The sequence below is a fragment of the Macaca fascicularis genome, chromosome 15 (assembly GCF_037993035.2).
Source record: "Macaca fascicularis isolate 582-1 chromosome 15, T2T-MFA8v1.1".
Taxonomy (NCBI): domain Eukaryota; kingdom Metazoa; phylum Chordata; class Mammalia; order Primates; family Cercopithecidae; genus Macaca; species Macaca fascicularis.
The window spans coordinates 3,523,846-3,536,409 of record NC_088389.1 but is presented as its reverse complement, the minus strand read 5'-3'; the positions used below and the strand labels follow the sequence as shown (position 1 = coordinate 3,536,409).

The 12,564-nt window shown below is 46.2% G+C and overlaps 1 protein-coding gene across 27 annotated transcripts in view; it reads right to left on the bottom strand.

Annotated features, from left to right (window-relative positions):
• The window catches only part of CAMSAP1 (calmodulin regulated spectrin associated protein 1), a 100,883-nt gene that overhangs the window by 49,512 nt on the left and 38,807 nt on the right, over positions 1-12,564 (bottom strand). For 9 of the 27 annotated variants that reach the window (XM_074016024.1, XM_074016027.1, XM_074016029.1 and 6 more), the window contains 2 exons: positions 9,109-9,189; positions 5,137-5,278 (listed from right to left, as the gene is read on the bottom strand). In XM_074016024.1, the coding sequence (XP_073872125.1) occupies positions 5,137-5,278; positions 9,109-9,189 (223 nt within the window). Of the gene's footprint in view, positions 1-5,136; positions 5,279-6,451; positions 6,512-7,985; positions 8,019-9,108; positions 9,190-12,564 lie in introns of all 27 variants that reach the window. The other 18 variants (XM_074016022.1, XM_074016026.1, XM_074016025.1 and 15 more) reach the window with 3 other exon arrangements.

Sequence of the window (12,564 nt, the reverse complement as noted above, 5' to 3'; positions counted from 1 at the left end):
CTGCTCACTTGCACCATCTCTGTTGATTTGGGTTCTCATTCAGGTCAGTGGTTTTCCTCAAATGTCAGGAATCTTTGGCTGCCGCTCTTAGTAAGGAGTGAGTCACTGTGGGTCTTTTTCCTGAGGCCGATTTCTGCAGAGAAGAATCCTTCCCCGTGCTGCATGTGGGGCAGGTCTGCATCATGGAGTCAAGCAAGAGAAATGGTGGCTTCTGGGGCAGGGTGCACTGGGAGGAGAACCAGTCTCATCTGGTTTTACACAAAAGCCCTGATTTCAGTGTCACCTCATCCCCGCCTGCACCTGGGGTCTGAGGCTAGAGTTTATCTGGCTCAGTTCTCCTCAAGAGTGTCCCGCATCTACTAAGGGTGTGTGAGGAGAACGGCACGAGAAGCAAAGTGAACCGGAGCTCTCACTGCTGGAGACCAACTTTCAAAGAATCCACCCCAGGTACTGCTGTCCACCAGCATCCTTGGTGCTCCATTCTGCTGTCCAGGGTCCTACAGGATGAGCCTCTTTGCTTCCCCAGCTTGACACCCACCCCTCCTCCGCTTTGCTTTTTTTTTTTTTTTTTTTTTAATTACTTCTCCATTAGTGGACTTGTTCAGAGTCCAGATATATCCTAGTTTCATCCAAAATGGAATCTGCAATTCAGTTCCTTATTCTCCTTGTTTGGGAGTGACTTCTGACTAACAGAAATGGACAGAAAACTGCCCTTCATTTCTCCTTCAACTTTTTTTGGGTTTACTTCTATGTTCTTTTTCTGATAACACACACCTACTCAACACCAACTGGCCCCAAACACTACTTCAGATGACTGGGATACATCAGTGAGCAAACCAGGTAAAACTCTGCCCCTGCTGAGCTCACGCTAGCAAGTACCACTACGTTTTCCCCTACGGTCCATGAAATATTTAAATGTCTTCTCTGGCTTCCAGGCACTCAATCTTTTAAGATTTTAGAATAACTGTGCATTTGTCAGGGTTCTCCAGACAGACAGAACCAATAGGACATACGAGAGAAGTTTGCTCACAAGATCACAAAGACAGAGCAATCCCACGACAGGCCAACTGCAAGCTAGGGACTCAGGGGTGGCAGCATGCCTGGGTCCAAGTCTGGAAGCCTCAGAACCAGCGAAGCTGATGTGCAGCCCCCAGGCCAAGGCCAAAGGCCTAAAATCCCCCAGAAGGCCATGGTGCAAGTCCCAGAGTCTAAAAGCCAAAACACCTGGAGTGTGATGTCCAAGGACAGGAAGAGAGAAGGTGCCCCACTCAGGAAGGGAGAGAGAGCAGAGAGGGAGAGTCCCCCTCCTCCACCCACACTGAGGGCAGGTCTTCCTTTCTCAAGCCACTGACTCACACCCATCACCCCTGGAAAAACCCTCAGACACACACCCAGAAACAATGCTTCACCAGTCACCTAGGCATCTCTCAATCCAGTCAAATTCACACCTGAAATGAACCATCACTAATTCACAGGCAGGAAAAGAGGCTGCATCTTCTAGCTGGTGAGTTCTCACTTGACCTTACTGTGGAGAATGTACTGGTTCTTTGGGATCTGCTGCAGTCTCACCTGTGGCCTTAATCGACTGCACGTTTTATAAAGGCTCCAGTGCTTGTCTTTAATGTCTCTAAGTGAGCAGATTCCACAGTGGCTGGTGCACTGGATAAAGCCTGAAGTCCTCTATGGCCTTACTAAATTGTCTGCTTTATCAATCAGTTTCTGCTACAAAAGTCAGCAATGTGGCTCTGTCCATTTCTACTTGTAACTCTGTCATTTTTGTTTGTTTGTTTGCTTTTTTGAGACAGAGTCTCACTCTGTCGCCCAGGCTGGAGTGCAGTGGCGCAATCTCGGCTCACTGCAAGCTCCGCCTCCCGGGTTCCCGCCATTCTCCTGCCTCAGCCTGCGGAGTAGCTGGGACTACAGGCGCCGCCACCTCACCTGGCTAGTTTTCTGTGTTTTTAGTAGAAACAGGGTTTCCCTGTGTTAGCCAGGATGGTCTCGATCTCCCAACCTCGTGACCCACCCACCTCGGCCTCCCAAAGTGCTGGGATTACAGGCGTGAGCCACCGCACCTGGCCATAACTTTGCCATTATTTAAAATCCATTTTGATGTTCTGCTCTTACATATAATGAGTTTCAATACAGTCACACCTTCCCGTAAACCGTTCACATGATTATAATTGGTAATGAGCCTGTATCCTTAGCAATTCGCTCTGTCTTAAGATCCCCAACAGACATACAGGGCAGGCCGCACACAATGAAGGAAAAGTCAAATTTATAAACTAGAAGGTAGACTTCAGAAAGCATCCAGGACCAGATGTGGTGGCTCACATGGAATCCCGGCACTTTGGGAGGCCAAGGCAAGCAGATCGCTTGAACCCAGGAGTTCAAGACCAGCCCGGGCAACATGGCAAAACCCTATCTCCACACACACACACAAAAAATACAAAAGTTAGCCAGGCATGGTTGTATGTGCCTGTAGTCCTGGCTACTCAGGAGGCTGAGGTGGGATAATCACCTGAGCCTGAGAAGTCAAGGCTGCAGTGAACCATGATCACACCACTCTACTCCACCCTGGGTGATAGAGTGAGTGAGACCTTGTCTCCAAAATAAATAAATAAATAAAATAAAAGGCATCCAGAACTCAGCAGGGAGAATATAAGAGATGAACACATAAAAGAAGGTCCCATGGCCAGGCGTGGTGGCTCACGCCTGTAATCCCAGCACTTTGGGAGGCCAAGGCAGGTGGATCACCTGAGGTCAGGAGTTCAAGACCAGTCTGGCCAACATGGTGAAACCCCATCTCTACTAAAAATAAAAAAATTAAGGCCGGGCGCGGTGGCTCAAGCCTGTAATCCCAGCACTTTGGGAGGCCAAGACGGGCGGATCACGAGGTCAGGAGATCGAGACCATCCTGGCTAACACGGTGAAACCCCGTCTCTACTAAAAATTACAAAAAAAACTAGCCGGGCGAGGTGGCGGGTGCCTGTAGTCCCAGCTACTCAGGAGGCTGAGGCAGGAGAATGGCGTGAACCCGGGAGGCGGAGCTTGCAGTGAGCCGAGATCTGGCCACTGCACTCCAGCCTGGGCGACAGAGCGAGACTCCGTCTCAAAAAAAAAAAAAAAAAAAAAAAAAAAAAAAAAAAAAAAGCTGGCTGTGGTGGCAGACACCCGTAATCCTAGCTACTCAGGAGGCTGAGGTGGAAGAATCGCTTGAACCTGGGAAATGGAGGTTGCAGTGAGTCGAGATCACGCAGTTACATTCCAGCCTGGGTGACACAGCAAGACTCCGGCTCAAAAAGAAAAAAAAAAAAGTGCCAAGATAAGACCTGGGGGATGAAGAAAATCGCAACACAGCTCAAGACTCCATCCCCCATCCCCAGTCTTCTTTAATTTGTCTAGTTCTCCTTTTATGTCCATCATTTTAAACATCCTGTTATCTTTCACCCATGTCCTGGTGCCAAATTAGCTGCAGTACCTGCTTTCCCTGCATGGTTTCTGATTTCTCAGAGTTCGTCTTCCAGCAGGGGCTCTTCTCAGTGGGCAGCCAGCATCCCCCGGCTCATGGAAATGTCCCTGTATAGCCAAGCTGTGCTTTATCCCTGCCAGGGTCCATGAGCTTCACTAGTCCTAGACTACTTGTTGCACTAACGTTCAACTGGCATTCCCACGCCATATGGGTGACACACATCTCAACCATCCTCTGATCCACTGTGTACCCAAGAGCTGCATTTCCTCCTTAAAGAGCTTCTCCTCCACATCCCCAGAGCCAAGGGCATCTGTCAGACCTCCTTGGTTCACTCCTGGGCAGTAGGTGGAGTTTTCCAGTTCTCTTCCCAAGAGGTCCCAGTCACAGCTCCTGACAGCACACAGGCCCAGGGCCAAACGAACATGGAAACTCAGGCCCAGGGGCCCCAGGGCACCTACCTGCCCTCCACTGAGGAGTTTTCACTCAATGACAGATCATCTCCTGGTACCTGAGGCTCTCTCCTTTTTTTTTTTTTTTTTTTTGAGACAGAGTCTTGCTCTGTCACCCAGGCTGGAATGCAGTGGTGCAATCTCGGCTCACCACAGTGTCTGCCTCCCGGGTTCAGACAATTCTCCTGTCTCAGCCTCCCGAGTAGCTGGGACTACAGGCACGTGCCACCACACCCGGCTAATTTTTAGTAGAGACGGGGTTTTGCCCCGTTGGTCAGGCTGGTCTCTAACTCCTGACCTCAGGTGATCCACCTGCCTTGGCCTCCCAAAGTGCTGGGATTACAGGTATGAGCCACCGTGCCCAGCCTCTTCCTTTAAGTGCAGCTATATATTTGTGAAACTATTTTGTCTAAAAAACTGTATTTTCTAGCACTTTTACGCTCAGCAGGAACAAGATCAATGTCAGCTCAATGCACCCAGCGCCTGAAGTCCGACACAAATGCTTCCATATTAGTTCGGGGGGCACCTCTTGACCTGGTATCTGCCTACTTCAGAATGAAGGGTGCTTAGCAAAACCTAAATCAGAATTCATGCTCCCCCTGGCCCCTGTCCAGACACCCACTGTCGTGCTGGTGATAGTCATTCACTGTCTCTCTCCTCGTTGTTAGGTTGTAAACACCTGGAGGGAGATATGCTGTCATCGGAATGTCCCCAACACCAAGCGTGTGGCGGTTGTTCATAAATGGTTCATAAACAGACTCAATTTTGCATTAATTTTCCCATCCTCAAACTAAGTTCTAGATGATTTAAATCAGTTGAGGAAGGATTTACAAAAGCTACCCATTCTGAGACATAGGTAAAGTCACAAATACTTTCACACATCACTCAAATACTTTCAAGTACGATTTCTCTCTCCCTCTCCACCACCCCCCGCCCCTGCCCCGGGCTAAGGTGATCATCTCTCCTTAGCCTCCCAAGTAGCTGGGACCACAGGCGTGCACCACCACACCCGGCTAATTTCAAAGTGCAGTTTTGTCATCAGATAAAATGCAGGTTAAGCATGAGCACATCATCCCCCAATTTTTTCATCTATAGGCTAACATCCCCATTTATATTAAGGATTCCATTTTCTTTTTTTTTTATATATGTGGATTAATGTACACTATAATTTTCTTTTAACCCTTTCGGGTCTGTTTCAGGGAAGCGTTCTCCACTCACCATCCAGTTTCATCTGCTCTGGGCAATAATAGTGAATCACAGCTAAGAGAGCAGCACCATCACTGCCGTCTCTCATCAAATCCTCCAACAACGGGAAGTAGGGTGACTGCCTAGCAGAAAGGTGCTCTCGTCGATAGCGGACCTGCAGTTGATAAAAGGAAAACGGTCTCTGCATGTGACGTCTCTTCACTACCATATATGTTACAGGCACACTGTTAGATCGAGAATTAACATAACGCCTAACAGACAACATAGAGAACAATTGCAATCATCTAGAAAAAGTTAGAAACGTCTGGATTACGTACTTTGCCTGGAACATATATGTCAAGATCCAAGGAGCTGGGCTTCATGGCTACACTGGGTAACAGCAACTACTTGCCAGCAATACCAGAGCCAGTCTACTCTAAACTGACCTGGAAGCAGAGGCTGCCACTAGTGCAGGCACACACGGGAAAGGAGACAGAACACACACCTACACTACCAAAAGCTGACGTACTAGACACTAACGAGAAACAAGTTAAATGGTGAACATCCTGACGCTAGGAAGACCCAAGTTACTGTTACTTTTCTAAGTAATATCACTAGCCTCAGTCATTAAGAAAAACACAAAACAGCATTAATATTTAGCTTGAGAAATTTCAGAAGCCAGGTTAGACAAAATTTCTCGTAACATCACCACCACCACTCTATTAACGGCAATGAAGCATCAGGAGACGAAATCCATGCAAGGTGCTCCAGAAGACAAGTGTCTGCTCAAGGATTCTGTGTTTCTGCATTCAGAGGAAGCCCCATGTGTGGCCTTCTGCGCTCCATTGAACCCTCAGAGCCGCCCCGTATCTGCATGTCAGCGTATGAGAGTACAGACACAGGCGACTGAGGACAGGACACTCAGCCCCAGCCCCGCTGCCAAACAGCCTGCAGTACACTCGTGTTTTCTGCATTAACAGCCACAACACAGCTTCAAAATATGGCATTTGTTGCCAACCACATTTTCTCCACAGGAGGAAAATACACGATGCAAACTAGAGGAAAAAACCAGCAATCTACAATAAAAACGACTGAATTCTGAGAGTCATGCAGCTGAATCAACTTGAGGAGAAATTGTCTAAAATCAATAATTTCAAGTTGTTATGTCAGTAAGTACATCATACAGAATAATCAATACTGATGTTTAGCAAAAAACATGTGTAACACATTCTCAAATTTAGCAATAAGGCTTATTTTATGTCAGTAAAATCCGTTTCAGCACACACTTTAACTTGTTTCTCGGAGCCCACGGCACACTCTACAAAACGTGACCCGCCTCATACTGTACCACGCGTGCAAACTCCACGGGTTCCAGCATGCAGTGCACCACAGCATGCGCCAGGCCAGGCTTCCACACAGACAGCAGACACGTGAGGGGTGGCCATAGGCATGCGGGAAAGCACATGGTTTCTTGATTAAAGATGGATGGGGTGGGCTTAAGGTCAGGTGAAACACTCCTGAACTACGAGAGTCCAGGAACTTGTATAGCTGCCTTGCAAATCAGGTGGTTTGAACCTCTAGGCTGTACAGTGTTGAGGTTAGACCTCTAAATCTGTCCGTCTTTCCCAGGCCTTTCCACGCTTCTCCTCACTGACCTACTTACCGAACACTGGGGTCAGAAAGTTAGGGTTACGAACTATCTAATAAAAAAGCATTAAGGGACCTACTGCTCTTGGTAACACGTTTCTGTTTTTATAAAACTCCCAAGTGAAACCTCACTTCCTGTAGGACAGATGAAGTCTGTGAGCCCTTGACTAAATCACATAAGTGCTTTGATATTTAGCTCTTCAGTCTTCAGGATTCAAAAAGTTAAAAGATCTATACTGATTTAAAATGCTTTCTTCTTCCGTCTTATTAACATATTTCAAGAGAAGCAAAACGATCTGTGAGCTCCGCAGCAGAATCTACCGCTGCTCAAAGGAGCCCTGTCTCCCAGCTTACTCCCACTGAGGACGGACTTCAAAGGAAAATAGGGGCCCAATAATGACACTGAAGGATGCAGGCAGTTAATGGAGTACGCATAAAGCCCTCTGGAAGATCTGCATCCAAAATTCCCGAGACAGGCACCACTGGCACCAAGTACTCTCCCCAGGGGCCTGGGTAACAAACTGGCTCTGCTTCCAGAATGGGCCACCAGGTGGAGCATAACTAGGGTTGGAAAACCAAATGCTATTTTCACCTTTCTTTTTATGTGAAAATTCACACTTAACTACAGAAAGCCTGTGGCCAGGCTGACCTAAACTCAGACCCTTTCCTGACAATAAGGAAATGTCCCTTCGCCACTCCATGCAGACCAAGGCAGCAGGAACAGAGGAGAACAGAGGAATCTGACACGCTGGTGAGAGCCCCTCTCTGCAGCCCTCCAGCCCTAGTCTACCAGGTGCATCACCCGCATACCTGGACCACTCAGCTGATGGCTCCTAATAGATGTTATGTTAAATACCACAGTCAGGCAAGGTAACATCAGAAATAACAAAATATAAAGAGTAACTTGGGCAACCAGACCACTTCTCATTCTCTCTGTATCTATCACAAAAGAGAACGCCTTCTCATTACGTGCATGTTGATCACTTAAAGAAGTAACTAGGAAACTGGGTGAAATGTAACTTAGAGTTCCAAAGTGCCATATTACAAGGCCTATTCGGCTCAGAATCAGGCCAATTCTTGTACTATATAAATAACTCCAAGGTGGGACATTTAAACAACAACAACAACAAAAAAAAAAAAAAAACACTTTTGGGTGCGAGCAATTTTTAATGGAAGCAAGTGATCGCGACAGGATGGCTCTGTAGATGGCAGCTGGAGGCTCGGGGTTCACTTACAGGCACTAACTTCCAATACCACTTGGAGGGAGACTGCTCAGGAAGCGAGAGAAGGAAGGCAGGAGAGGAGCATCAGCAGAGCAGGTCCACGTGTGGACGAGGTAACACACACTTCCCCACGGCGTTTACACGGCAGAGGCGGGAGGGCCTCTGGTAAGCAAAGTCTTCCCAGTGTGCGTGGCCATAGGCATGGTGTATTAGCAGATGATTAAAGTGGAAGATCACGAGTCACCTCCACAACACTATTCTTTGCAGTAGCAAAGAATACTTCGGAAACTTGGTATGGGCTGGGTACCAAAAGGCAAGAAGTCAGCTCTGACGCGGGAAGGGCCTAGTGCTTAGTCTGTACCCATGTGTTAAACATGACCATCTGAGGAACAGGGAGGAAGCTCGATGCTTAAGATCCAGACGAGGGAGGCACACCAGGCAGCCTGACACACCCGCCCACCCAGCTAACAAATGCATGGCCAGGGGCCGGTGCCCCTGGACGGGGAAAAAGGAACAGGGGAAGGCGGCACACTGCCCTCCAAAGCCGAGAACTTATAGATGGTCGGGCTGCATCTTGTGTGCACTGAACTGAGTGAATTTAGTCACATGTGCTTGCAAAAGAGAAAATAATGTCAGAGGAAGAAAAAGGCTAATGGCTGGAAGGTGCAGCCCAGCCATCACGCCACTTCAGGAGGCATGTAGGGTTCATCCAGCAGAGTGATGGCACAGGCACACAGGTATGCCACCAGCTACGCTGCACCTCACGGGCCATTCAAGGACTTTCCGGGGGCATCTTTAGCAATGGGCAATTTTCCCCTTGTTTGTTGACTTGTGGAAGCTAGCGCCCAGGTGGGCCCTACGTCCCTCACTCAAGGTTCCCAATTCCCCCAAATACCCTCACCCACCATAAAGTTCAATACAAAACACCCCTTCCCAGGGAGAGACGGGACAGGCTGCCATGGTCACATCTCACTGAGGTGTGGAGAATCAGCCCACCAGGTGAATCCAAGAGACTAGCTGCTTCTTTGGTGAGTAAAAATAGAGAATAAGCAAATGATGGGAACTAACAGAATTCTTTAAGATTGGGAGCAACATTAACTTAGCGCATTCCAGAGAAACTAAATTCACCCTTTACCTTTTGATGAGCTGGACTCTCCAATAACTGCTGTTTTAATTTCACTTCTTTCTCTGTTATCTCTCTCATTTTAAGATTTACCTAAAGTAGAAGAGAAATGCATTAAAGAGGTAATTGCTGTCCCGCACCACTGTATCTCCACAATTATCCCCCAGAAACCCCCACTTCACCTGATTTACCTCTGACTCCTAGACATGGGCATTGTTTAGGCCAATTACACAGACACAGAAGTACATGGATTCCCTGTGATCCACAACAAGGTCCACCTGTTACCACCAGGAAACCACCTGCCCCGACCCCCACTCCGACGCCAGCTCAGTGCTCCCCCTTCACTGTGGGGCGGAGTCACTGCATCTTGGCAGTGGTCACCCACCAAACAACTGCTGTCAAACAGCTCAGCTTCTCCAACACGAACAGCAAGTGCCACTTACAAAACAGTCTGGTGGAGACATCTCACTGAAGAGCCTCACTTGTGACAGGATGACCAGGTCACACATCCCAGACCATGCAAAAATCATACCAAATCAAATCTAATTATAAAAGTTTAACTATAAGCCCCTTACAAATTACTTCAACTTCTTAGAAATTTAAGTATTCTCTCCTATAATTCCTAACTCAGTATCAAAATTGCAATTATGAAGTATGGAAAACACACTCAGCAGTGCTTAAAGGGAGGAGGTAAAAGCCATGATCAGACGAAAAGGCACGGAGCTGAATGCTTCGTCATCAAACAACACAGACAAGGGAGTCCACCATGCACATCAAATCAGGAGAACGAAAAGTGTCTTTAAAACTAAAAAAAAAGACCGAAAAATCAATATAGATAATGTAAAATTCAATCAACGAGAAAGTAGAAGAAAGGATATTTAAATCCACAACGAAGTTTTGTATGCATGATTGAAAGAGTCCTTTGCAAAGGACGAGTGTGGCTGCTCACACGTATAATCTCAGCTACTCGGAAGGCTGAGGCACGAGGATCATTTGGGCCCAAAAACTGGAGGCCAGCCTGGGCAACACAGCAAGACCCTGTCTCTCTTTTTTTTTTTTTTTTTTAAAAAAAAGGCCTTTGGAAAATCTAATCAAGAAAATGAATGAAAATACCAATACATAACATGAAACAAATAGTCACATTTTTGGAGGAAAGTCAAAGCCACTAAAAAAAGCACCATGTAAAAACACACCCTTCTTAAAGTGCAAATTAATTTGAAATTTTTAATGAAACTAACATTTTAAAGGAAAATATAATTATACATTACCAAAAAATCAAGAAGACTAAACATAGTAAATCAAACATTTGCTTGTAACTCTGATCCCTGTAAAAACAACACAGAAAAGAAAATCTAAAAGCTGAAAATCCACAGGACAAAGAAGGAAAGAGGGGAACCCTATAAGCAAGGGAAAGCTACACAGAGCAGAGTCAGTGCAGTCCCAGTGCTGGGGAAGAGATGCCAGGCAGGGGCCGTGCAAACACCCCCAAGATGCCTCCCATCCTCAGACCAGAGACAAGGCTGCAGACAAGACAACGGTTGAGAGTCAGTGTCTAAAACAGTTGGAGCAAGAACTGTCAGCCCAGTCCCACCTCATCTCACAAAGCAACCCCAGCAGCACCACAGAATGGAGCCACATTTTCACCTGAAAGAAAATTCAGACAACCTAAAATTTTATATCCAGCCATATCTTTGGAAAATGAAAGCAAAATAATGTCTTTTTCAGAAAAGAAAAAGCTGAGAGAATTCAGTAGAACTGCCTGTAAAAAAAAAAAAAAAAAGCTAAAAGAAGTTTTTTGGGCTGAAGGAAACGATACAGATGGAAAACAGTTTTATTAAATCTCTACCTTATCGTACAACTTATTTTGTATTCCGTGACCACATGGTCAGCAGGCACCAAGCACCTCTCCTGTGGACCAAATGACAACAGTGACCTTGGGACATGCATCTGTGCACCTGACTTGAGTTACAAGCTGAGCCACTAGCAAATCAGTTACTCATATTTGCAAATGTGTTAAGACATCAACAAAAAACCAAAGAAGTGTTTTTTTTTTTAAATGAATGTCTGTCACTAAAGGAAAACTACTTGTTTCCAGTAATAAAATATGAATTTCAGGAAAAAAAAAAATTAAATTTTGGAAAACTTATTTCTGCCACCAAAAGCTAGATAACTTCCTAATATATAGGCTTTTCTGATGAGATTGACGAATTTTTTTTTTTTTTTTTTTTTGAGACGGTGTCTCGCTCTGTTGCCCAGGCTGGAGTGCAGTGGCACGATCTCGGCTCACTGCAAGCTCCTCCTCCCGGGTTCACACATGGCAGGGTTCTCCTGCCTTAGCCTCCCGAGTAGCTGGGACTACAGGCGCCCGCTACCATGCCCTGCTAATTTTTTGCATTTTTAGTAGAGACGGGGTTTCACCGTGTTAGCCAGGATGTTCTTGATCTCTTGACCTCGTGAGCCACCTGCCTTGGCCTCCCAAAGTGCTGGGATTACAGGCATGAGCCACCACGCCCGGCCGAGATTGGTGATATTAAAGAATATAAGTTTTGATACTGTAACATGAAGTGTGACAACATTTGGAACATCTACATAACTCAGTGAAACAATTTTCCAAATGACCAAAGCATGAAGGTGCAAAACCCTGGGTGGGTAAAAAGTACAGGAAGAATGCAGGAACCAGAAAATTATAGCAATAATAGGGTATAAAAAACTCATGATCTAGTACCCAGAATCTACAAAAGAGCAATGCAATAATAAAAAGGCAATCCAATTTTTAAATAGGCAAAGGGTATGAATTCCTCCAAAGAAGATATACAGCCAGGCACGGTGGCCCACACCTGTAATCCCAGCACTTGGGGAGGCCAAAGCAGGTGGATCTCTCAAGCTCAGGAGTTCGAGACCAGCCTGGGCAACATGACAAAACCCTGTCTCTACAAAAAATACAAAAATTAGGCGTGGCGGCCCACACCTGTAATCCTAGTTACTTGAGAGGCTGAGGCAGGAGAACTGCTTGAACCCAGGGGGCAGAAGTTGCAGCGAGCCGAGATCACATCACTGCACTCCAGCCTGGGCGAAAGAGTGAGACTCTGTCTCAAAAAAAAAAAAAAGCCAGAAAATAACAAATGTTAGCAAGGATGGGGAAAACTAGAACCTTCAGATGCAGCTAGTGGGAATGTAAAATGGCACAGCTGCTGTGGAAGACAGTCTGGAAGTTCCTCAAAAAGCTAAACACAGAATGAATACATGACCCAGCAATTCCACCCCATGTACATACCCAAGAGAAATGAAAACATGTATTCACATAGGAAACTTGTACATGAAAGCAGCATTATTCACAACAGCCAAAACGCAGAAACACCACAAATGCCCATCAATTGATAAATGAATAAACAAAATAAGGTGTAAGCACACAGTGGAATATTATTCAGGCATGAAAAGGAGTGAAACACTGACACCCGCTACAACACG